This window comes from Herpailurus yagouaroundi, unplaced genomic scaffold (genome assembly GCF_014898765.1).
Source record: "Herpailurus yagouaroundi ecotype Mexico unplaced genomic scaffold, PumYag 213, whole genome shotgun sequence".
NCBI lineage: Eukaryota > Metazoa > Chordata > Mammalia > Carnivora > Felidae > Herpailurus > Herpailurus yagouaroundi.
Window position 1 is genome coordinate 1,689,107 of NW_024412444.1, and position 26,049 is coordinate 1,715,155.

Here is a 26,049-nt window from a genome sequence, read left to right on the forward strand (position 1 = left end):
TGTTTATAGAAAATGTTGCTGAGTCTGGTCTGGTTTAATGCAGCTTTCATAAGTGGTTTCCTTCTCTAAACAGAAAACAATGACTTTTCTAAAATGTGAACTTGATCTCACTTCCCCGCTTAAAACACTAAGTAAATAAAATCTAAACTAAACTCTGGACCGCAGCCTCCAAGCACCTGCGTGGTCTGGTCCCTGCTCCCCTTTCCACTCTCATCTCTGACTTATTCCCCCTAGCTTCTGTCACTAACTAACTGTATCCTGCCTCAGGGCCTTGGACCATGCCTGCTAGGTTTGTCCTCAGCTTCTTTACATGCCTGTTTCCTTTCTGTCTTCTGGTCTTTGCACAAATGTCATTTCTTCAGAGGTTACTGACATTGTGCTCTTTGTATCCGTAATTCATCCTGTATATGTTAGCACGTCCCATTCTGTAGTTACATTCTCCATTTATGTGTTCGTGTCCGTCTTCCCTGCGTCCCTTCCTAGGACACGAGCTCTGTGGCAACAGAGAACTTGTGTGTGCTGTGGACCAGCGGATCTCAGATGCCAGCCACAGTGGCCACCACGTTATAAATGCCCAGTGGAAGACTGTTAAATGAATGAACAGAGTACAGATTCTGCAGTTTCCTTAGTAGAGTTAAATGCGAGTCTGTATTTACCTTTCCTTAATTTGTTTTCTTTCTTCATGTAAATAAACCTTGCCCACTTCTGTTCACAGTATAAAATTAAGGTGATATTCCTGTGCGACACAATCGAGCTGGCACTCTGTCCTCTAGGGGATGGGCAGGCATTTTGAAATGTTGCACTTCAGTCTTTTCGGTGCCTTTTATACGTTTGTTTCTGCTGTTGTGTTAATAACGCTAATGTTTATCAGTGTTGTATTTTCCCCCCTCTCCTTCTTTTTTGCTGCTGGCAGAGCAGTGGAGTTAGGGAACGAAACTTCCTTTGGGCATTTGTCCTGACTACAAAGAGCTTCACATTTCTTTGCTCCTTGAAAAAAAAAAATGCTGCTTTTCCGCTGAACCTAGGATAAAAAGGAGGCAGTTGTCTTTGAGAATCTTCATTCTTTTGACTTAGTGCAACTCATCTCATCCACAAATCTTTCTCTCATTCACAGCTTCCCATTCTTCTTTCCAACCTCATTTTCAGGACAGCTTTGTACCTTCCTGCGGTGAAATCTATACAGGGCCTCCTGTTCCTCCTCCTGCCCCAGTCACTGCTCAGGACCCACTTTTGTGGACTGGGTGGGGGTCAGAATTCCCGGTTACTGTTTCACTGAAGAGTGGATGTGGAGTCAGGCACGCCTGCATTTGCAGTGTGGCCCAGCCCCTCACCGTCGCTGTTCGTCTTAGCAACACTTAGCTGCTCTCAGCCTTCATTTGTTCATCTGTAAAATGGGCTTCTGTCAGTTTCTTCCTTGTAGGGTTGTTGCGGGTTTTATATGAGGTAATGCTCTCCAAGTGTATAGTATAGCTTCTATAACTTCGTGGCACTGTTCCGTGTTAGCTAGTATTTGGTTTGCTTAAAAATACGAGATTTTGTTGGGGTACCCCGGGAAGAATTAATTCTAAAATAGAAACCTGCTGTGACCCAACTTCTGGATAGTCTGAAAGGTGAACTTTAATTTCTTTTCTGGTGGGACAGATTCTTTAATTTTTTTTGAACAGATGCTGACCCCCCCACCCCCCACCCCTTCTGTGGGATCCTTAGACGGAGTGGTGTGGTATTGTCAGAGACACAGTGCCAGAGGAACGCAATTGGCCTCGGGCTCCTCCTCTGACCCTAGTCTGATCTCTTGTAAAGAAGGGCCCAGCTGTTTTTCCTTTTCATCAGTAAACTTTACTTTCCTTCTCTAGCCCTTTGCTCTGGTGAAGCTGCACATCCCGTGAGCACATTCTTTCAGGTACCGCACAACCTTCGTTAGTGTTCTCAGTTTGTCCGCTGCTTTAGCTGCCCTCCTTTTAAATGGGAAACTGTGTATTTAAGTCACAAATGGCAGTATGGTTTTTGTCTGTGGTCTTTGCAAGACCTTTTTATTGACATAGGATTCAGAAACTGACCAAAACAAACAAAAAAACAGAAAACACGTTGGAATAATAGAAAGCTCTTGGGGTTTTTAGACTTGGATTCAAATCTCCGCTCATTCACCCAGCTGAGTAGCCTTAGATAAGTTACTTAATCTCTCTGACCCTCACATTTGCTCCTCTGTGAGGTGGTGGTACCCTGGCTCAAATGAGGTAGAAAGCCAATGTACTTAGCATGGCACATTTTAATTTGCTCACTGAATGTGAAATTGGTCCTTCTTACTGTAAATTACCATCCTTTCTCTTTCTGTGACTGTTGAGTAATTTAAGTGTAGAGATTCCACTATCACAATTTATTTTTTTGTTTTTTTATTTTTTTTGAATGTTTATTTGTTTTTGAGAGAGAGAGAGCAAGCAGGGGAGGGGCAGAGAGAGAGGGAGACACAGAATCTGAAGCAGGTTCTAGGCTCTGAGCTGCCAGCTCAGAGTCCGACGCGGGGGCTCAAGCCCCCACACTGTGAGATCATGATGTGAGCAGAAGTCTGGTGCTTAACCAACTGAGCCACCCAGGTGCCCTTCCACTATCACAATTTAAAAATACTTCCCCATATGCATTTAAAATGAAGAGCAGGACATTGTGGACACCTCTTTATCACTGACGGGATCACCTACTGTTTTGAGTTTGGGGATTGTTCAGTATTTCCTTGTTATACTTTCTTTCCCCTTTTGTAGTTCTGCGTTCGTAATAAGAGCAGAACATTCTTTTGAGTACTTATGATATGCTGCACACTATCCCAGTTGATTTGCACATTTTAACCCACGTAATCCTCAAAGCAACCTGTGAGGATGGATTAGTTTCCTCCATTTTGTAAGTGATCATGGTCTCCCTGTACCCCTACTAGAGCAAAGAGCTCAGCCGCAGAGTACTGATTAATTGGTTAATTCATTTCTTTGTGCAAAGAGGAGAAGGGTCAGGAACATGCCAGTTCTAGATAAAAGGGATGGTGTATTTCCAAAGGTGACTCCAAATGAATGCCCCACACTTTAGCCTGAACATATAATGAAATGTAGCAGAGTGTTGGTATGCATATTCTTAACGCTTTCTTCCTCATCTGACATTAGTTTTTCTTTTCTATAGGCTCTGGTTTTTTTGTTTTTTTGTTTTTTTTTTAGCATGTTGTCTTTATGGCGGAGGAGTTGACATCATCACATTAGGGGTTAAAGGAAGAGTACTTTTATTTTTATTGTCATTATTGCTGCTATTACAATTTTCCTCTTAGAAACAGGATTCCACTCAGTCCCTTATACAGGGTGATAGTGAAGTGACTTCTTCATCAGAGCCTGTTTTAAGCAAGCGGGTCTTTTATTTTGTGATACCCATATTGAGACACACTGAGTTATATCTGTCTTTTCGTGTGCATCAACACGTTTATTTGAAGCCTCGTATTTCCTAGGTAACGTGACTAAGGTGGATTTATGGGTCCTGATTTGCATACAGAATAACACTGACAGAAACTAAAATATAACCAGCACACTCCGACTCTTGGCCTGCCACAGCCCACTGAGCATCTGCCTGCCTTGCCGTGCGTGTAGTGAGAGGGGAATGTATTTTCCTCCGAGTGTACAGCTAATTCCTTGTTTGTATTCTGCCGTCGTCATTGCTGTTGAAAGCTTGAAATGAGGTTTAAGAGCCTCTTCCTATCTCACAGTGGGAGTTTATATTAGGGTTGGTAGTTCTGCGTAACAGAGGATGCGAGCCTTTGGCCCCCTCTCCTTGATTTCGCACCGCATTTGGAGAACTCTGGGTAGCTAAAGTAAGGGTGCAAGCCCTCATTTCCCAGACGAGTTAATAGATACTTAAGGCTATGCCTTTGGGTTAAAGCCTGGGTTTGATTACTTCCCCTCAGTGTTGTCTCTAAGGAGATTGATTTTCATTGCACGAATAATAAATGAATGTTTTTCTATAAAAATGTTTTAAAAATTATAGACTAGGGTAGATCTTCCTTTGATTACCATCTTTCTGGTCTGCCCTCCCAAGTTTACTGGCATTGAGTTAGTGAACTTAATCTGGAGCTTTCCGTATGCATGTATGTATGTATAGCTTTATCCATTCTTAACTTATTTATTTGTGAGAGAGAGAGAGAGAGAGAGAGAGAGAGACGGAGTGTGAGTGGGGGAGGGACAGAGAGAGGGAGAGAGACACAGAATCTGAAGCAGGCTCCAGGCTCTGAGCTGTCAGCACAGAGCTGGACATGGGGCTTGAGCTCACAGACTGTGAGATCATGACCTGAGCTGAAGTTGGACGCTTAACCGACTGAGCCACCCAGGCGCCCCATAGCTACATCCATTCTTAAAAGATAGAGAATGTGGTGTTGTGTGTGGACACACGTGTCGGAAATATAAATGTTATTGTACTTTAAATATTGAAAGAAACTGGCTATTTTCTTTCAGTAATGTGCCTTGGAGAACAATCAATGTTAAGACGTTCATACTTACCAGTCTAGACTAGTTCGATGAGGCGATTACAAGTTATTCCCAAGATCTCAGTGGTAAACACATCAAAGGTTTATTTCTCATTCATGCATCTGTGGGTCAGGTGACTGCAAGGCCAAGGCAGTAGTCTGTACAGTAAGTCAGTAATCCAGGCTGCTTCAACCCTGTGCCCCCACCCTCTCCACCTGGGGTCTCCAGGACCTTGCAGCCAAGGAAAAGGGTCCCGGAGGATTGTGCCTGGTTGCTTAAAAGTTGTGGCACCCTAGCTGCAAAAGAACTGAGAAGTAGGGGACCACGTGGATACTGGGTGCTAATTGTGTTGCCACCGATATTTTGAATGGCTCATATATTGTGGTTTATTCAGCCCATTTCCTGTTTGGTATGCATTTAGATACCTTCCAACTTTACCCTTTACTATACACAGCAGTACACAGAAGTTTCCACTGTATGTCCCCAGTTCATGTTTCACTGAATTAAGCACCCAAGGAGGAGACTTTCCAGTTTAGAGGGTGTAGTTGTTCTAGTTTTCATAAATGCCGTCACATTGGTCTTGAAGGTGCTTGCACTGGTGTTCTCTTTGCGTGGGTGTGTCGTGTACTGGGAGGCGGGTTTTAGCCTACCTTCACCAGTGTCATCACCAAACCTTCGTTTTTGTTGTAATTTCTACTTCCCTGGTTGCTAGTGGATTTTCAGCTCCTCTCCAGACTCTGCTCCTCTGCCTTCTGAGTGAGGCAGTGCCGTGGATTGTCAGGCTGCGGAAAGACCGAGGGAGTGCAGAGAGCCAGTGGGCAGGTGTGGCTCACCAAGCCTCCCTTTGGGGGGCGCCCCACTCAATGACATTTTCTTTACTCCCTTTATTGATTTCTCTCCTCCTGTGCTGCTATTTCAGTAGTCTTGGCACCTCTAATTTTAAAACCGTGGGGCGAAGGATGATTTCTTGGTCGTGTCATTTTTTTCTGTGTAGCTGTCTAATTTTGTGCTTTGAGTTTTCTTGTGAATTTTTGCCTGCTTAGTCATTGTCTTTTTATCTCTTGGTTCTCTCTGTCTTTTCCCCTCATTTTTCATTCTTTTTCGTCTACCTCTGCTCCCTTGTTCCCACAGGCCCTTAAATCTTTATGCCATGCTTTCCTTTTAAGTTGTATTTCCTACTTTCCCTAAGCTTGGAAATGCTTGCTCTGGCCAAGAAACACGGTAGGGAAGGTAGCCATGGAAAGGTCAGCATGCAAGCCCAGACGGAACTAACCCCGGGTGCCCACCCACCCTAGCTGTTTTGAGAATGTGGTGCTGTTCCTCATATGGTCAGTTTGCCAAAATCTGAATGAAGGAAGGACAGAACATTGGAATTAGTCTAGTTGTCCACCTGCTTCTGTCCCCCTAGAGGATCCCTAGGCATGTTACCTCCCCTGTAGAGGCCTCAAGGTCCCCGATTGTAAAATGAGGAGGTTGGACCCCACTAGTCCTTCCATCCTTTGGAAGCCCAGTCTGTGAAACATGATTTCCTGAGAAACCGCCGCAGAGGAGGGCCCCAAAGTCCCCTTCCTAAGAGGGCCCCTGCCATTGTCCTTCTACTCCTGTGCCTTGAAGCGGCACCTTCAGGCTCTGTGGAGGGCCACGTTGTTTCATAGGTTTAATAGGGCCACCCAAGTACCGACAAAGGCGTTAGGACTTTTGGAAGGCAGAGCAGGGCTGGGAAGGCCACCCGGGGATTGGCAACAGCAGTAGTCTTGTAGGAGCTCGAGGGGTAGAAGGAGGTGGTGTTAGCAGAGTCCAGGGCCAGCCCTTCAGTGCTGGAGTCCTGGTGGGGCAGACAGTGTGAGCTGGAATTAGGAATGAAGCACGGGCTTTCTGGGGTGGGATTGGGGGCTGAAACGTCAGAAGAACGGCAGTCACTGCTGGAGTCGCCACCTGACTCAGAGGAAGACAAAGCCTGAAGTCTTCTTCTCACTTTTCAGTCTCTGAGCACAGTCTCAGATTTAGGCAGAAGCCAGTTGGCAAAGAGCCGGGGGACTGACCTGATGGCAAACAGGTAAATAACTGGCAGAAACAGTTGAAACCTACTGGGCCAAATGGTCTTCAGACTGCTCTACACCGTTCACGTTCTGGAGTTCAAGGCTTCCCCGAGAAGAGATTAGTCTAAGGTTTTAACAGTCTTCCTACGAGCTAAAATAAACTGCTTCTGCCAGTGCCTTAGGTGAGCCTCTGCTCTCATCTCCACGTCCTCTCTCCCAAAGCCTGACGCATTTGTCCTCACACGCATCATGCGTGTGTCTGTTCCTAATAGACCTCTGGCCTTCTGAAGACAAGGACACAATGTCACTGATCGTGGTCTTAGTCTTTATCATCAAGGGGCCTCTGGGAATGCGAGACCAGAATATAAACACGGGAGACCAACAGTGTTACACAGCAGATTGATGCTGTTGATCAGAGAAGTTTTGTTGCTTCACAGCTGCCTGTCATCTTCGGCCAGTGACTTAACCCTCAGCCTGGGTTTCCTGATTTTGTAAGATGTTTTTTGTTTGTTTGTTTGTTTGGTTTGGTTTGTTAACTTTCGAGAGAGAGAGAGAGAGAGAGAGAGAGCGAGCGAGAGAGCGAGAGCGAGCAAGCAGGGGAGGGCCGGGGGAAGGCGTACAGATGATCAGAAGCAGGATCCACGCTGATAGCAGTGAGCCCAATAGGGGGCTTGAGCTCACGAATCGTGAAATCATGACCTGAGCTGAAGTTGGCCACTCAATTGACTGAGTCACCCAGGTGCCTCAAGATGGTTTTTAGTCAGGATGGTAGAGATAAGCTAGGTTCCATAACAGTAACAAGTAATCTCCAGAATCTCAGTGGCTAAAAATCCACAAAGGTTTATTTTTTATGACACATTCTATGTGAGTGACCTGGGAATGTGTCTCTTTTCCTTGAGGCCCCTGGCTGATAGATTAGCTGCCGCATGAATATTCCCATTCCCCATGTCAAGACAGAGAGAACTTAGGGGGAGAGGGGTTGGCAATCAGATGTTGGTCCAGGTGAGTTACACACCATACGTATTTATGAACGATCTTACACAGCCGTACGTAACTTCATCTGAGGCAAGGAAGTATTGGAAGGAGGAAGGTTGCATCAGTGACAACTACAGAGAGAAATAATACTACTTCATTTTTCACGATTGCCTTGACTGTAAGATAACACGCGAGCTTAGTATACTGCCTACACATGGCCAATGCTCCGTAATAGAAGATGAAACTATTCTTATTATTGTTTTTATGATTCAGCAGTTGATTATATTCCTAGCATACTTTACACCATCCACTTACTTAGTAAATTTCTCCTTTTTTCTTCCTCCTGAAAATGCAGAGGTGGATTTAACCTTTTCCTCTCTAGACGTACCACAAATTCTTAGTCAGTGCAGCTGAGTTCATGCAGTTTTAGACCCAGTCAGGGACCCTGCTCTTCTGAGCTTAGGTTAACAAAGGTAGCCGATTATTCTATAAGATGATTGCTTTGTGGAGTGATAGCTTGCGTATCTGCAGTGGCTCAGAACTGTGTTCACTGTGTTGGTTTTCAATTTAAGAGCAACAGACTTCAAGCAGGCTTTTTCATCTGAGTCAATGTAGAAACGGTCAATATGTATTATATGTCTGTGAAGCTGGTCTCTTGATCAATTGCAATTAGTTTGCAGCAGATTGCATTAACATATCTAAAATTAATACCGTGAGTGTTCTAATGAAAAGGAATTGACCACACCATACTTGTGGCAGTTTTAGTCTCTCTCAAATGTTCTTCACAAATTGTATTTCTTTTTTTCTTTTTCTGTTAATGGCTTTAAGTTGGTATGTCAACATATACTTAATCTATTGATCCTTCCCCATCTGCCTTTTAAAAGTGGTCCCAGAATATAGTATACATCTAACGTTTAATCTTTTCTTTCATTAGGGGACTTTCACTAAATGTCTTAAACTTGAATTTTTTTGGTACATTATGTGATGTGTTAATAAGACTGTTAGGTCAATGTGTATGTTCATGTGTGAAATTCTGTGTTTTTCAAATTACTAATGTTTCATCAAGACTTAAAATTCAGAAGTAAGATTAACAAATCATATACAGCTAATAAACCATACAGTAAATGATGTGACCATAACTTCTCTGGCAATTTATTTTAAAACTCTGGTATTATTTATTTCTAAAGAAGTGCAGACAGCTTTAGCATTGAAAACAGCATTACCAATATTCAGAAGAGTGGAACAGAAAGATATCTTTAAACTGCTTTGGCCGTCCACCAAGGCCATTGACAAAAGACGCTAGGCAGTATGACAGGTGATTTTCCTTCACTCTTGTGATCCTGTTGTATGATTGACTTTTTCGGTTTGTGCATTAATGGTATTGTTGTCTAACCTACTCTGGGGCAGTGGTTTTTTGTTTTTTTTGTTTGTTTTGTTTTGTTTTTTTGCATCAGGACTCATGGATGGAAATGAGCTTAAACTAGGTATATTCATTTTTTTTTCTTTTAAAAATAGGGAATGATGTTGATCTTACTGAAAAAAATGAGAATTTATTTGTTCATGTTATTCTGCTCCTTAATTACTTTTTTTCAGCACAGATTAAAAAGTAATCGATAGCGCACATTGGAAGAAACTTCTGCATGATACGTAGGCAAAGTTACTTTAATACACGAGTTGCAGTTTTTAGGAAGTAGTTTATTTATGATAATTGTTTCAGGTGACCGTCTTCAAATTTGGTTTGTGAAAGAGGTAATCTTCTTCATCACATAATGATTGTACCTAGAGTCCATTAAAAACTATGGCAAAGAAGTGGATTAGTCTGTGGTCCATTGAGCCTCAAAGTGTTAAGAAAATTTTCTGAGATACCTTAGTGACTAACAATGTGCACACAGTTATTAAAATAATGCTATGAACTTTATTTGGGGTGGGAATGTGGGGGAGGTATATCCTTTATAATGCATTTCTTAACATTTTAAAAAGTAACTCTTAAGGGGTGCCCACCTGGGTGGCTTAGGCAGTTAAGTCTCCAATTCCTGGTTTTGGCTCATGTCATGATCTCATGGTTCCTGGGTTCTAGCCCCGAGTCGGGCTCTTCACTGACAGTGCAGTGCCTAATTTGGATTTTCTCCTCCTGCCCCCTCTCTGCCCCTTCCAGCTTCTTCTTGCATGCCCTCTCTTCCTCTGTCAAATAAATAAACTTAAGAAAATAATTTTTATTCTTTTTTTTTTAAATGGTCTCATTTATTCTTAAATATTTACAGACTCAGGGAGCTGCAAAAAAAGTGCAGCAGTCCCACATACCCTTCCCCCTCTTCTCCTCACGTTGAGATCTTAGGTCTTTTTAGTTCAATACCAAAATTAGGAAATTGATATCGGTACATTCTTGTTAACTGGATGATAGACCCTATTCACTTCTCACCATTTCTTTAAACCTGCATTCATTTGTGTGTGTGGTTGTCTTAAACATTTTTGATTAGAAGAACAAGCATGAAGTATTTATATAGGAGTTTTTTTTTCTTTTAAAAAAAGGTGTTAAAAAAAATTTAAAAAAAAAGAAAAAAGGGGCGCCTGGGTGGCGCAGTCGGTTAAGCGTCCGACTTCAGCCAGGTCACGATCTCGTGGTCCGTGAGTTCCAGCCCCGCGTCAGGCTCTGGGCTGATGGCTCGGAGCCTGGAGCCTGTTTCCGAGTCTGTGTCTCCCTCTCTCTCTGCCCCTCCCCCGTTCATGCTCTGTCTCTCTCTGTCCCAAAAATAAATAAACGTTGAAAAAAAAAATTAAAAAAAAAAAAAAAGGTGTTGCTGATTGTTGTTTGTGGGTACCTATAAGACTGGCTACATACGTTGACTGTTATTTTTCTTATTTGTAAGCGTTCTTACCTCTGTCTCTCTCAATCTCTCTAGGCAGTGCAGTTAACCCCCCGAAGATGGCTGAACCTGCAGGAATACCAGAGCAAGAAACTGATGTCTGACAATGGAGTGAAAGTTCAAAGATTCTTTGTAGCAGACAGTGCGAACGAAGCTCTGGAGGCTGCTAAGAGACTAAGTAAGCTAATTCACAACAGGTGAAATGCACTTGCCCAAATTAGTGACCTCACAGGTAGCGGTGTCCCAGTAGGTAAATTTCTATGTAGCGGGTTATACGAACGGTGCCGATACAGTGGAAAGCTTTTGAATCGCAAAGGCAAAAGAGCCCAATTAGGAAACCTTGATTCTTTTCTTCACGAGATAGCAGCATATGGGATGTCACTCTGGTAATTTTTCCAAAATATTCAGCCATATTGTCACATAGTTCTCTTTTCTTTGGGTTAGTGGCTGGGAGAAATAAGGGTGTAGAGTATCAAAGAGAAACCCACAGCAGGGTAAGGCAGGAAAGATGGTTGGTATCCTTTTTAAGCCTCTAGTAGGGAAAGTTCTCTGAGTGGAGGAGAGGAAGGGGAAGGACATGCATTTGGACATGCTGAGTTTGGGTCAGGGTTTTGCCCTCCCATTTATCAGCTCTGTAACTTTGTATAAGTGCCTTCTTTTTGTGCCTCAGTTTTCTCATTATCTATTAAGGCTAATGTGTTATCTCCTAATGCTGGTGTGCGCCTTCAAGGGAGACTATACATTGTTTTGTGGTAGAAAATCTAATCTCCCTAATTACAGATTGTGAAATTAGGAACCAGATCCTGCTGTTTTTCCACGCATATTCCTTCTGGTAGCATACAGACTCTTTTACTGTCAGTCTGGATTAGCACTGTCCAATAGAAATATAATGTGAGCCACGTAAATATTCCAAAATTTTCTGTATTAAGAAAAGTAACAAGAAACCGGTGAAATTGGTTTTATTAATATATTTTGTTTACCCCAATATGTCCAAACTGCTATCATTTCAACATGTAATTAACGTAAAACAGTTATCAGTGGGACAGTGTACGTCCAGTTTTTGTCCTCATCTTTAGAAATCTGGTTTGTATCTGACATTCCAGCCCATTTTGTTTCACACAAGCCACATTTCAGATACTTGATAAACATGTGGGGCTGGTGGCTGTGGTGTCAGTCAGCCTAGATCTGGACACTAGAAGGATGTGCATGTGTATTCTTTGTCTTCAGGCTTGGAGAGCAATTGTTTCCCACCAGAAAGAATAGAGCATCTGCTAACTGCCCTTGCCAGGCAGCCGTAGCAAACAAGTTTGAGAGTGCGAGATAGAAGCAGGCTCCACATTTCAATTTCCCAATTTTCTATGCTCTTTTAAGAGTAGGTGGCGAGGTACTTCAGGTAGTAATTGTTCTTTTATCTCCCTTACAGAGTTCCCCCAGATGCTTATTTGCCAGATCCTTTCTATGTTATGTCAGTTGAAATGTATGTTTATTCTTCCCTTCGACAAGTATTTATTGATTATCAGCCACATGTATTAGGCACTGTGGATGCAGCTGTGGAAGATAAGCAAGCCCTCTTTCTTTTTAAAACTTACATTCTAGAAGGAAATTAATTTGTAATTTTCAGATGCTAAATTTAGAAATTGAGAGTGACTTATAGTTTAAGAAATGGAAATTGGTTTCATTTTCAAAAACTATCAAAATTGGTTTTCATGGTGAAAAAAAAGGTAAAATTCGACCTACACGAGGATGAGAGCTCCACTGTGCAGTGTGGGAATAGACTCAGTAAAGGTTAGTATTCCAACCTTTTTACACGAAAGGATCATTTTTGTTTTATACTCCTGTGGTTTGGGGAATGGATAATGAGAACAAAGAAATGTAAAGTTCAAGTCGGTCTTTGGTCTTCATTTTCCCCGTTATTTCTGCAAATGTGCTGACATGCTAGTATTCCAGGTCCAGGGATTCTTCTTAAGGGAATTCTGGAAGCCAGCTGATTACTACTCCCTCCCCACTTAGGTAGAGCATAGCAGGGAGGGCTTACCTTTCAGACTTTCAGTGGAGATTTCGGCTTACTGAACTAAGCGGCTTCTTAGTCACAGATTAGTTCTATAAACATTTATATAGCTGCCACTTTATGGTTGGGCATTCTCTACCGTGTTTGTAAGGCAGAATTTTTGCTCTTCAGGAATTAACGAGGTGCCTTTCATATGCTGGGCCCAGGGTGAAAGCAGGGAAAGAGACAATAAAGCAAGTTTAAATAAAAGTAAAATTAAGAAAATTAAAATAAACTTTTCAAAAAGCCATTTTGTTTCTTGAGGAGTGGTTTTAGGAAAATCATACTGGATTAAAGGATTGAGAATGACCCAGCTGTGTCTGTACCTGGGCCTGTGCAAACCCGTGATAATTCATTTAAGTGATGTGGCCATGGGAGTGCTTCTCTGATCCTATTTAGAGCTAAAAGGGAATTTAGAGAACAAGTCCAAGCCTATCATTTGCTGAATGAATGAGTAATCCTTCTCTTACTCAGGGAGGAGTTTTGGAGGAAGGAGGTTCTCCTCTGGCTTTTGTTGTATAATAGACAGTTTTGATCAGAGGGAATATTTATAGTATTGGAAGAAGAGATGGTACCAACTCTAGTTAGTTAAAAGTGTAACAAATTGATTGTAAATATAAAAGTCACTGAGGTTGGCTAGAGAGAGCAAAACAAGAAGAATCTGGCAAAACTTCATCGCGTTTACCTGATTGTTGCTACAAGGTAGACAAGAATCAATAGCACAAGTTTTACTAAGTAGATTTGAGGTTAAGGTTAAAGCTGGACTACACATGCATTTTTCTGCCTGCCCCGACAATTAGGATATTTTAATGGAGAAAAATTACAGAAAAGGGTAATATGCTTAACATAGTAAGTGCTATATAAGAGTTTGTTACTATCATCATCAGCAGCAGCAGCATATGATTCCAAGGAATTCACCGCTGTCGTGATTCACATTCATAGACAGATAAGAGACGTGTGATCAGTAGTTTCTTGATCCTGTGTTAAGACTTCATATTTTAATTTGAAAAATTTGTAAATGACTGAAATGCATTTGCTTACTACCTTTATATTTTATTCATATATGGATGTATTTGAAATACAATGACACATATAAAATATTTTGCAAATAAGTGTTGGTGTTAATCATGCCTTTGATTTCCAGGAATCTCCGTATGGATTGTAAAGCTCTTTCTTTGTGTCTGAACCCACATTCCTGGCTCCTGTTGGCCATCTCGTTGTGGGTGCCTCCATATTTCTTGGCCCAGATGGAATTTGTCACCTCTGGAGGTTGCTCCAAACCTTCTCTTTTTCTTATCTCCTCCTACTTACCCATCGGAGATTCCTCCAGATCATCTTTTTTTTTTCTTTAAGTTTCTATTTCAATTGAATCTAACGTTTCGAGGAACCTCCACACCATTTTCCACAGTAGCCTCACTAGTTTGTATTCCCACCAACGGTGCATGAGTGTTCTTTTTTCTCCACATCCTTGCCAACACCTTTTGTTTCTTGTGTGTTGAGTTTAGCCATTCTGACAGTTGTGAGGTGATATCTCATTAGAGTTTTGATTTATATTTCCTTGATACTAAATGATGATGAACATCTTTTTATGTGTCTTTTGGCTGTCTCTATGTCTTTGGAAGAATGTCTACTCATGTCTTTTGCCCATTTTTTAATTGGATTTTTTGTGCAGTTTTTTTAGTGTTGAATACGTTCTTTGTATATTTTGGCTACTAACCCTTTATCAGATATGTCATTTGCAGATATCTTCTCCCATTTCATTGGTTGCCTTTTAGTGTTGTTGATTGTTTCCTTCACTTTGCAGAAGTTTTTTTTATTTTGATGAGGTCCCAATAGTTCATTTTTTCTTTTGTTTCCCTTGCCTCAGAAGACATACATAGAAAGAAGTTGCTACAGCTGATGTCACGAAGTTCCTGCCTGTGTTCTCTTCTTGGATTCTTGTCTCAAATTTAGGTTTTTAATCCATTTTGAATCTATTTTTGTGTGTGGTATAAGAAAGTCATCCAGTTTCATTCTTTTGCATGTTACTATCCAGTTTTTGCAGCACCATTTGTTAAAGAGACTGCTCATTTCTCATTGAATGTTCTTTCCTGCTTTGTCAAAGATTGACCATGTGGTTGTGAGTTTATTTCTGGGTTTTCTATTCTGTTTTATTGCTCTATGTATCTGTTTTTGTGCCAGTACCATACTGTTTGGATTACTGTAGCCGTATAATATAACTTGAAGTCTGGAATTGTGATGCCTCCAGCTTGGCTTTGCTTTTTTAAGATTGCTTTGCCTAGGGGCGCCTGGGTGGCGCAGTCGGTTAAGCGTCCGACTTCAGCCAGGTCACGATCTCACGGTCCGTGAGTTCGAGCCCCGCGTCGGGCTCTGGGCTGATGGCTCGGAGCCTGGAGCCTGTTTCCGATTCTGTGTCTCCCTCTCTCTCTGCCCCTCCCCCGTTCATGCTCTGTCTCTCTCTGTCCCAAAAATAAATAAACGTTGGGAAAAAAAAAAAAAAAAGATTGCTTTGCCTATTTGGATTGCTTTTGGCACCACTTTTGTGGTGCCATACAAATTTTAGGACTGTTTGTTCTGGTTCTGTGAAAAATGCTGATGGTATTTTGATAGGGATTGCATTGACTCTGTCAATTGCTTTGGGTAGAATAGATATTTTAACAATATTTGTTCTTCTAATCCATGAGCATGAAATGTCTTTCTGTTTCTTTGTGTCCTCTTCAGTTACTTTCGTCAGTGTTTTCTTTTTTTTTTTTAATTTTTTTTTTTTTTTAATGTTTATTTATTTTTGGGACAGAGAGAGACAGAGCATGAACGGGGGAGGGGCAGAGAGAGAGGGAGACACAGAATCGGAAACAGGCTCCAGGCTCTGAGCCATCAGCCCAGAGCCCAACGCGGGGCTCGAACTCACGGACCGCGAGATTGTGACCTGAGCTGAAGTCGGACGCTTAACCGACTGCGCCACCCTGGCGCCCCTCGTCAGTGTTTTCAAAGTACAGGTCTTTCACCTCTTTGGTTAGTTTTATTCCTAGGTATCTCATTATTTTTGGTGCAGTTATAAATGGTGTTGTTTTCTTAATTTCTCCTTCTGCATGGATCTCACAAACCATTAGATCATGACCTGAGCCAAGAGTCAGATGCTCAGCCGACTGAGCCACCTAGGTGCCCCAAAATGCAACAGATTTTTACATTGATTTTGTGTCCTGCAAATTTATTGAATTCATGGATCAGTTCTGGCAGTTTTTTTGGTGGAGTTGTTCAGATTTTCTTTCTATATATAGTATCATGTCTGTAAATCGTGAAAGTTTTTACTTCTTCCTTACTGATATGGATGCCTTTGATTTCTTTTTGTTGTCTGATTGCTGTGGCTAGGACTTCTAGTACTGTGTTCAATAAAAGCGGTGACAGTGGATGTCCTTGTCTTGTTCCTGACCTTAGGGGAAATGTTCTCAGTTTTCTCCCATTGATGATAATAGCTGTGGGTTTTTCACATACGGTTTTTATTATGTTCCCTCTAAACCTACTTTGTTGAGGGTTTATATCATGAATGAATGTTGTACTTTGTCAAATGCTTTTTTGCGTCTGTTGAAATGATCATATGGTTTGTCTCCTTTCTCTTGTTGATAGGGTGTATCCCATTGTTTGATTTGCAAATGTTGAAACCCCCTTGCAACCTAGGAATAAATACCACTTGATTGTTGCGATTTTGTTAGTGTATTGTTGAATTCAGTTTGTTAGTATTTTATTGAGGATTTTTGCATCTATGTTGATCAGGGCTTTTGGCCTGTAGTTCTCTTTTGTGGTGGTGTCTTTATCTGGTTTGGTGTCAAGACAGTGCTGGCCTATTAGAATGAATTTGGAAGTTTTCTGTTTTTAAGAAAAGTTTGAGAAGAATAGGTATTAACTCTTCTTTAACTCCTAGATAGAATTTGTCTGTGAAGCCATCTAGTCCTGGACTTTCGCTTGTTGCGTTTTTATTTTGATTTCTGATTCTATTTCTATGCTGGTTATTGGTCTGTTCAAATTCTCTATTTCTTCCTGTTTCAATTTTGGTAGATTATATGTTACTCGAAATTTATCCTTCTCTTCTAGGTTGTCCAATGTTGGCCTGTTCCCTTATAATACTTTGTGTTTCTGTGGTGTTGGTTGTTATTTCTCCTCTTTCATTTGTGACTTTGTTTGAGTTCTTTCTCTTTTTTTGTTTTTGATGAATTTGGCTAGTGGTTTATCAATTTTGTTGATCTTTTCAAAGAACTAGTTCCTGGTTTCATTGATCTGTTCTATTGTTTTTTTTAGTTTCTATAGCATTTATTTCTGCTCTAATCATTATTATTTCCTTCCTTGTGGTTTTGGGCTTTGTTTGTTGTTCTTTTATTGGCTCCTTTAAGGTGTAAGGTTAGTTTGCTTATTTAATGTTTTTCTTGCTTTTGAGTAGGCCTGGATTGGTATAAACTTCTTTTTTAGAACCACTTTTGCAGTATCCCAAAGGTTTTGGACTGTTACGTTTTCATTTTCATTTGTTTCCATGTACTTTTTTATGAACTTTGATTTCCTTTTGACCCATTCATTGTTTAGTAGTGTGTTATTTAACCTCCATGTATTTGTGGTCTTTCTAGATTTTTTCTTGTGATTTACTTCTAATGTTATAACGTTGTAGTCAGAAAAGATGCATACTATGACTTTGATCTTGAATTTGTTGAGGCTTGTTTTCTGGGCTAACATGAGATCTGTTCTAGAGAATGTTACATATGCACTTGAAAAGAATGTGCATTATGCTGTTTTAGAATGGAATGTTCTGAATATATCTATTAAATCCATCTGTTCCAGGGTGTCATTCAAAACCATTGTTTCCTTGTTGATAGGATTTCTGTCTTGATGATCTGTCCATTGATGTAAGTGGGGCGTTGAAGTCCCCTACTATTATTGTATTATTATGAATTAGTTATTAACTGTCTTATGTCTTTGGGTGCTGCTCTGTTGGGTGCATAAAAATTTATAATTGTTATATTTTCTTGTTGGATTGTCTCCTTTATTATTATATAGTGTCCTTCTTAGTCTTTTGTTACAGCCTTTGTTTTAAAGTCTATTTTGTCTGATATAGGTATCGCTATTCTGACTTTTTTTGACTTCCATTTGCATGATAGATGTTTCTCTGTCTCCTCACTTTGAATCTGCACTTGTCTTTAGGTCTAAAATGAGTCTCGTGGGCAGCAGATCCACGGGTCTTATTATTATTATTTTTTTTTATCTATTCTGTCACCCTGTGTCTTTTGATTTACATGTTTAGTCCATTTACACTCAAAGTAATTACTGGTAGGTGTGTTTTTATTGTCATTATTTGTTTTGATGTCTGTTTCTGAAGATTTTCTCTGATCCTTTCTTGTTTTTCTCTCTTTCATGTTTTACTGATTTTCTTTAGTGATATATTTTGATTTTTTGTCTTTATTCTTTGCATATTTATTAGTGGTTTTTGATATATGGTTGCCATTAGGTTTTTATATAACCTCTTCTGCATATAGCATTCTCGATTAAGTTGATGGTCCTTTAAGTTTGAACCCATTCTTTACTCCTCTCCTCTCTACATTTTAAGTGTATGGTGTCATATTTTGTATCCCTTTATTTTGTTAAATTTTTGACTGATGTTTTTACAGAAATACTCATTTTTACTGCTTTTGTGTTTCGTACCTTTATACTATCATTTCTGTCTCTCCTTTCCACTCAGTCCCCTTTCATATTTCTTGTAGGGGTGGTTTAGTGGTTATGAACTCCTTTAAGTTTTATCTGAGAAATTCTTTATCTCTCTTCCTATTCTGAATGATAGCCTTGCCGGATAGAATAATCTTGGCTGCACATTTTTGCCTTTCAGCACTTTGAATGTATCATGCCACTGCCTTCTAGCTTAGAAAGTTTTTGCTTGAAAAATCTCCTACTATCCTTATGGGTTTTCCCTTGAAAGTTAATGCCTTCTTTGGTCTTGTTGCTTTTAAAATCTTTTCTTTTTCATCATATGTTTTCCAGTTACTATGTGTCCTGGTGTGGATCTGCTTTTGTTGATTTTGATGGAAGTTCTTTGTGCCTCCTGGATCTGGATATCTGTTTCCTCCCCCAGATTAGGGAAGTTTTCAGCTATTATTTCTTCATATAAATTTTCTGCCCCCTTTTCTCTTTCTTCTTTTGGGACTCCTGTAATATGAATATTACTATGTTTAATGGTGTCACTGGGTTCCCTAAGTCTATTCTTGTTTTGCATAATTCTGTTTTCTCTCTTTTATTCAGCTTGGTTACATTTCTTAAGTTTGTCTCCTAGGTCACTAATTCATTCCTCTGATTCTTCTATCCTACTGTTCATTCCTTCAGGTGTGTTTCTCACTGCATTTACTTTTCACCCTTTATCTCTGTTGTTTTTCCTTCTCTATGTGTTAAGGCCCTCATTTATGTCTTCTACAATTTTCTCAAGTCTAATGAGTGTGCATATGATCACTCTTATTTCTATATGTTTTGCTTAAATCTCCGGCCATGGCCTTATCCCAGTCTTTCTTTTGGGATAAATTTCTCTGTCTTCTCATTTCCTCTAAGTCTGTATGCCTCTTTCTGTGTGTGTTAGGAAAGTCAGCTACATCTCCTGTTCTTGAGGGTAATGGCCTTATGAAGACGAGAACCTGTAATGCCCTGCCATGTCATGTCTCTTGTTCCCAAAGGTTGATGCTTCTGGGAGTGTCTCCAGTGTGTGCTGTGCATGCTGTGCTATTTTGTTCCAGCCACTTTATCCTCTAGTCCAGTTGTTTACAAAGGGCCTGTTTGCCTGATGTGGACAGTGTTGGATCCTTGGCTTGAATGTGGCATGTTTTAACTAGGCGTGCTCTGATCTGCTTGTGAAATGAGACCTCTTGCTGCTGCCACTGGAACCAAGGCTCCACAAACCTGTTTGGTTGGGAGATGTGTTGTGGACAGGAGTTTGGACTACTCTTATCAGGAAGGAGGACTGGGAAGGGCGGTTCCATCAGGATGTGGTGGGGTGGGGCTTGGTGTAAGCAAGCTAGGTAGTAAGTGTCTGAGCTGTGCTGGTTCCCACAGGTGGCCCTGTGCTTATACTGAGGGATGGTGGAGGGAGATGGTTTCCCCCAGTTCCTCTGTTCGTGGAGGGGTTTCTTCACAGGTTCTGCCCCTCTGGGACATACTCCAAGATGTGGAAGCCCCAGGTGCTCTTCAGATGGCTGTTTCCATGCTGTATGTCTATGGGGTATTTGCTCTGCCTTTTCTCCATGAGCAACTCCAATGTCTTCTGAGCTCCCCCAGAACCGAGCATGCTGACCTTCAAAATTCCAGACTCCAAGCCCCGCTGGCTGCAAGTACTCATGGCCCTCTAAGCCAATTGCTGCCGGCATTCACCCTCCCTGTGGATTCTCCAATGTGCTAGTCTGTCTCTTGGCCCTTTCTGTTACTGTGGCTTTCCCTCCACTGTTGTAATGGCCACAATCTGTTTCTCTCCCAAGCTGTCTCCACTCTTCCCATCCTCCTTGATGTAGTCTCCCCTGTACCCTCAGTTGTGGAGTTCGTTTTGCTATTCCTTAGAGTTGGGGAGTATTTAGGATGATATGATAGTTATCTAGTTGTAATCATAGGAGGAGGTGAACCTGGAAACTTCCTACTCCACCACCATCTTCCCTTCCTTCCCCAAATGTTGCCATTTTTAGTGCTGTGTTGTTACTTTGCTAAGCAAAGAAACAGGTAGAGTAAGGTTAAAAACTTGCCAAAGTTGTATAGCTAATAAATGACAAAGATAGGATTTCTACCAGCCAGATTAGATTTAATCTCCTCCCCAAACGTTTTTCCTCTTTGCTAACCTAATGATGATATTCTTGGGAGATTTTTGTGTGTGAGTCAGCATGTTTAAGATGGAAAATGCATATTAATAAAATTAGAAGATTGAATTAAAACGATGTGGCAGGTTCTAAGGCACAATTTATAGAAACTGTAATCTGCAGACATTTTCTTAATGATTCATTTTGTTGTATCTCTTTGGGCAAAAGAACATTTGCCATATAGTTATGGAAAGCTTGTTCATTTGAACATTTGTTTGAAATGGGTAATGCAAACCTTTTTTTTTGTGAAACACAATTCATAATTATAACATATTGAGTGAGAGCCTCATTTTCTTGTGTAGAAAGTAGACTTATGTCTGATTGAGAGAGTAAATTTGGTTTGGTGAATTAAGTTTTTAATATGTGGATATTCATTTATGAAGCAGTATGTATGAACCACCTTTTGTAATCATACTTTAAGGAGGGCATTGTGTCTCTTGCATACAATTTTCTCAGAAGGTTTAGTAGTTATGCTTTCCTCTGTTGTTAAATTTAATGTATACAATCAATAGTTAATTACAGAATACCTACTGTATGCATAGCTAATCTTTATGTTGCCTTTCATTTCTCTTTAAAGGTGAATGAAAGAATATGTCTCTCATGTAAATCAAAACCCTGTCTTAAAGGAGTATTTGCATATAACTATAGGTGAAACTACCTTTTAGTTTTAGGAATCTCCATAATTTATTAGTTTTTCCAGTCATGTTGATGTGAGACTCTCAACATTTGATTAAGCAAGAAGAGTATAATTCAGAAACTCACAGTTTTATTTTTTGCCAGGAAAGAAATTGAAATATGAATGGAAAAATTAATCTTCTCTGAGCTAATGACATGCATCCTAAAATGGAGATAAGGAGCTTTTATTGAACTTGAATAGCTTTGGATTGCTTTCAGCTACAACATGTTTCCATTTGTCAATATGATAACTTACTCTCTGAGTTTTATATAATCACATCCTATAAAGCCTGATGAATTACAGCATTAAGGAATTGTATTTTATGTAAAAAGGAAACTGCTGCCCATTGACTACTGATTGACGTATACTGTTAACGCTGTAGGCAGTTAAATTCATGGCAAACCTCCTCGATTTTGTGGCTTTGTCCTATCACCTTATGTGGTTAGGATCTTGCAAAAGATTTTACATCCTGTGTGTTGAGATGATGGTCATGATCGTCTTATAAAGACAGTTTGAGGATAGCCTTGATTTCTATGTATTAAATCTTCATTTTACTTTTGTATCAGCCTTTCATTATTTTGAATCTGGAATCAGGGCAAAGAAGGAAGAGTCCTGGCAAGTGTGGTCCATCAGAGTTGGAGCAGTGTTTGCTTTCTAGGAGTAATGGTGGTGCCTTCACGAGATAGATGGTTTCTGTGATGAGATGTGTTCCTGGCTGTTTTGATGTCTTTTGATGCCTTTCTATTTTTTGAGCCTGATTTTCTCACCTCCTTTGTGCACCTTCCTAATATCTCTTCTGTAATTTACTTTATGCTTATTTCAACTAGAGTTAATTTTTATTGCTTTCCGCTGAGAACTCTGACTCATCCAGACAACAAAAAGTGCTTAGCATAGGTCCTGAGACATAGTAAATGCTCAATAAATATTTTTACTTAGAAAATTTTCACTTGCTCATGTTTACTTCCAAATGATCCTTAAAGAAACACCTTGATTGACTTTAAAGGCTTTCCTTCACTGTCTTTATGAGTGGATCCCCTTCAACAAGTTGTGTCTTTTAATATTTTATATGGTACATATTTTCCAAAGAGATCCCACATTTTATAAAATGTTCCTTTCTATTCTTCCTGAATCTGCAGATATGCATGGGCTTCTCTGGTCATCTCCTTAGAATTTCTCTCTCTCCTTAGAATTCTTTCTAGAATTTTCGCTTCTTTTTCCTAATTGTCCTCTGGTGTTCACTGATAGAAACGGCAGGGGACCTATAGAGTCAGGACAAGATCAAGGCAGTTTGTAGGCAGGCAGGCTTTAGGGAAGTGCACAAGTAACTTCCTCTCAGTTTCCTTAGAAACTAATGAGAACAGCACTTTGAAAGTAAATGTCTTAACTTGAATTTCAGTGGTATACTAAAGCAAGGATTAATTATTCTTCTCACATTTTAACCAGTAAAAATTGTAGTGGTGACATTAACCTTTGGCCTCTTGCTATGTGCCTGGCATCATGCTGAGCATTCAGTAAGCATTCATGTAATCTTCATTTAAACCAGAGGGAGACGTTTTCCTTTAGGGACTGGTTCTGAATATCACCAGATCTCCACATGCCCGTGATTGTGTATCCACGGTAACTGACATAATTTCACTTTCTGTTTTCTCAGTGTGTCATTAATGCAGTTTATTTATCAACTTGTGTTTTAGAGCTACCTCCTTGTGAGTAAACAAAGAAGTTATGTTGCCACATGGTCTCATTTTCCAGGACTTTCCTGTGAACTGTTGCTCCCTGGGGTCTTTTAAGTCACCAGAGGGTAGCTTATGGGGTTGTAAATGTAGAACAACTTTGCCTGGGCTAGGTAGGCATAGGGAGTAGCTCTGTATTAACTGTCCAGATAGAGTGGCCTTTTTAATGAACTCTTAAATGTAAACAGACAAGTCTCTTCTGATTATGAAAGTAACATGCTTTATTATTTCGATTTAAAAAAACACAGAAAAGTACAACGAAGTGGAAACCTCCTCAAATCTCATTATCCAGAGGGGACCTTCCTTAATATTAACATATTTCCCTCCATTTTTCTTATGCATTCATTCATCCAGTCAGTCAGCAACATTAATTCCTGTGCACATATGTACATAAACATAATTGAGAGGCAATCTTTGTTTGTAAATTTGGGGAAAATATAATGCATATAGGCTTGTAATTCTGCTTTACAAATTTTGCATCATAACTTAAGCATTACCCAAATACTAATTTTTTTTCAAAAACACTGTTTTAATGGTTGTATGGTAATTCCAGTTTGACTATGTTATTTCTTTTTTTTTAAACGTTTTTAATATTTATTTATTTATTGAGAGAGAGAGAGAGACAGAGACAGAGTGTGAGTGGGGGAGGGGCAGGAAGAGAGAGAGGGAGACATAGAACCCGAAGCAGGCTCCAGGCTCCCAGCTGTCAGCACAGAGCCCGATGCAGGGCTTGAACCCACAAACTGTGAGATCATGACCTGAGCCGAAGTCAGACGCCCAACTGACTGAGCCACCCAGGCACCCCTTGGCTATGTTATTTCTTATCATGACTCATTTAGATTTTTTTTCCTGTTTTGGCATATTAGGTAATGCTAGTCTTATAATACATAAACTACCAAATTCCCAGTAGCTTAATATAATAAAGAAGTATTTCAGTTGTTTTAAGTGTATTTATTTAGTTTTGAGAGAGAGAGAGAGAACGAGTGGGGAGGGGCAGAGAGGGAATCCCAGACAGCCTCTGCACCATCAGTGTGGAGCCCGACGTGGGGGTCGATCTCATGAATCGCACTGCGAGATCATGACCTGAGCTAAAATCAGGAGTTGGACGCTTAGCCGCCTGAGCCACCAGGAGCTCCTAAAGAGGTATTTCTTAGTCACTTAGAAGTCCGGTGTGGTGTTCCGAGTCTGCCTCCAAGTGCCGACTCACAGATCGAGCTTCCTGTCGTTCCACTCTGCCCCCTTCAACACATGGCTCCCAAACGTGACCTGGCAGTTGTGTTCATCCCAACCACTTAACAGGTGAAGAGAGCACGGAGGATTACCTGTGGACATTTTGCACGGGGCCACATCGCTTCAGCTCACACTCTAATGGCCGAAGCTCCTCAGCTGATCACGGTGAACAAGAGACACTGGGCGGTTGTCTCAAGGCACACTCAGGAAGAGGAGCAAGTGGGTTCGGTGGTAATGTAGTATTCTCTGTAGCATTTAGAATTTGGAGGAAATGGGTCTCTTTGCGTCCTGGCTTAGGCTGAACGTGGACTGTACAATGAGAACAGACCTCTCCCTCCAGCTGTGTTTTGATTACTTCAGCCACAACTGACTTGACTAGAACATTGAGGATGATAATGCATACTTCATGGAACGATTCTGATAAAAACACGCAAATGCCTTCTACAAGTGAGGCACTCACCCAATTCCCTTCCTTCTTCTTTTCCTTCTTTTTTGACCCAATCTGAGTGCATGTTCTGAAGTGTAATAAAAGGAATATAATAATAGTTATTAAAAACATCAACAGCAGATGAAAAAAAGGCTCATTGCTTTTGAAATAACACCCGAGTGTTAAACTATATTTAGTGTGCAGCTCGTCAGATGATTTGATAATGAGTATATTACTCATATACTGTTGGTTGATATTTTCTAGGGAGATGGTGGTATATGAAATCAAAAGTTGAATAATTTTGAAAGAAAATGAAAACTGTTCTTTTTTACACTCTAACAGAATAAATATTACCTAAGGAATTATGCTTTTAAGATGCTACGCTATTCCCCAAGGTGGTTGTTACAGGAGTTGGCAGTGTTTAACAGATGTTCACAAGTCGTACTAAGGCTCCACTTGAGTTTTCTAGGTTACTTACAAAAACGTCAGGAAATGAATTGAGAAAGTTAAAAAAAAAAAAACATTGCTTGATTTACCTTAGGAGGAAAACCAGATGAGTAAACAAGCTACCTCAATTATGTATTTTTTTTTTTGTTTTTACTTTCATTCAACATGGAACACGCTAAGGGATGTGTGAGTCTGTTGTTCTCTCAAATTAAATGTGGGCCAAGTATTAGAATATTTTTTGTCTTCAAGGCTTTTATTTGAGCAAAGATACTAGTCACTTCAGTATGGGGAGAAAGAAGCAGATGGGGTGTGGATAACAGGGGAGAAATCACAGTGCTGGAAGTATTTGATATGCAAAACTCCAACTGTTCCCAGTCTTCAGGTGCTAGATGTAGCACTGAAGAACAACTTCACATAAATATATATTTTCTTTATAAATAAACTACACGTGAGCATCGTAAACATGAGAACATCTAGATCCCTTCATGACTTTCCTCTTGCTTGGAATTCCTTACTGCTCTAACGTCCTCAGTGGATTCAGGTTAAACTCACATGGCCCCTTGTGCATGACGTACTCATGATCTGTCTCTCCCCCACTGTCTCCCTCTGTGTGCTTATTTTCTGTTGTGTGGTCACATCGCTTTCTTTCTTGCCTTTGTTCATGTTCCTTCCTCCCCAGAGTACCTTCTAACCCAGTGGAGATCACTGTGGAGTTGGTCTTAAATTCATATCCTGAGCCTGCCCCATGCTAGCTGTGTGACCCTAGGTGAGTGACCTAACTTGTAGAATTCTCAGTTTCCCCATCTGTAAAATGGGTTTAGTAATAATACTTGCTTCCTGGGTTTAGCAATAATACTTGCTTCCTAGGATAGCTATGAAAGTGAAATGAAGTCGTGTGTATAAGGTATAGCAGAGTCTCAGTAGCGGGTAGCTGGAATCATTGTCATTATTATTATCTCCCATTCATCTTGGTCCAGCTTAACTGTCACCTCTCATGGATACCTTCTGGGAGGTGTGTGGTGGTGTTTAAGTTGGTGGACTCTGGAGTCCACAGCCTTGGTTTCAGGCCTTGCTGTACCCCCTTACTAGCTGCATTTTAACTCCTGTAGGACTCCACTTCCTCATCTGTAAAATGTGGGGCATCAGTACTATGGGATTGGTTGGGGAAATGTCCTAGGTCTTATTACAGTGTCTGGCTCAGAAGAAACATGGGTAGATGTTGTCATAATATATATATATATATATATATATATATATATATATATATATAT

General features: G+C 40.4%; 1 protein-coding gene across 1 annotated transcript in view; it reads left to right on the top strand.

Moving 5' to 3' along the window:
- Positions 1 to 26,049, top strand: part of SUCLG2 (succinate-CoA ligase GDP-forming subunit beta) — a 166,848-nt gene that overhangs the window by 41,482 nt on the left and 99,317 nt on the right. Inside the window, exon 2 of the mRNA XM_040454492.1 lies at positions 10,399 to 10,540. Within this exon, the coding sequence (XP_040310426.1) occupies positions 10,399 to 10,540 (142 nt within the window). The remainder of the gene's footprint in view (positions 1 to 10,398; positions 10,541 to 26,049) is intronic.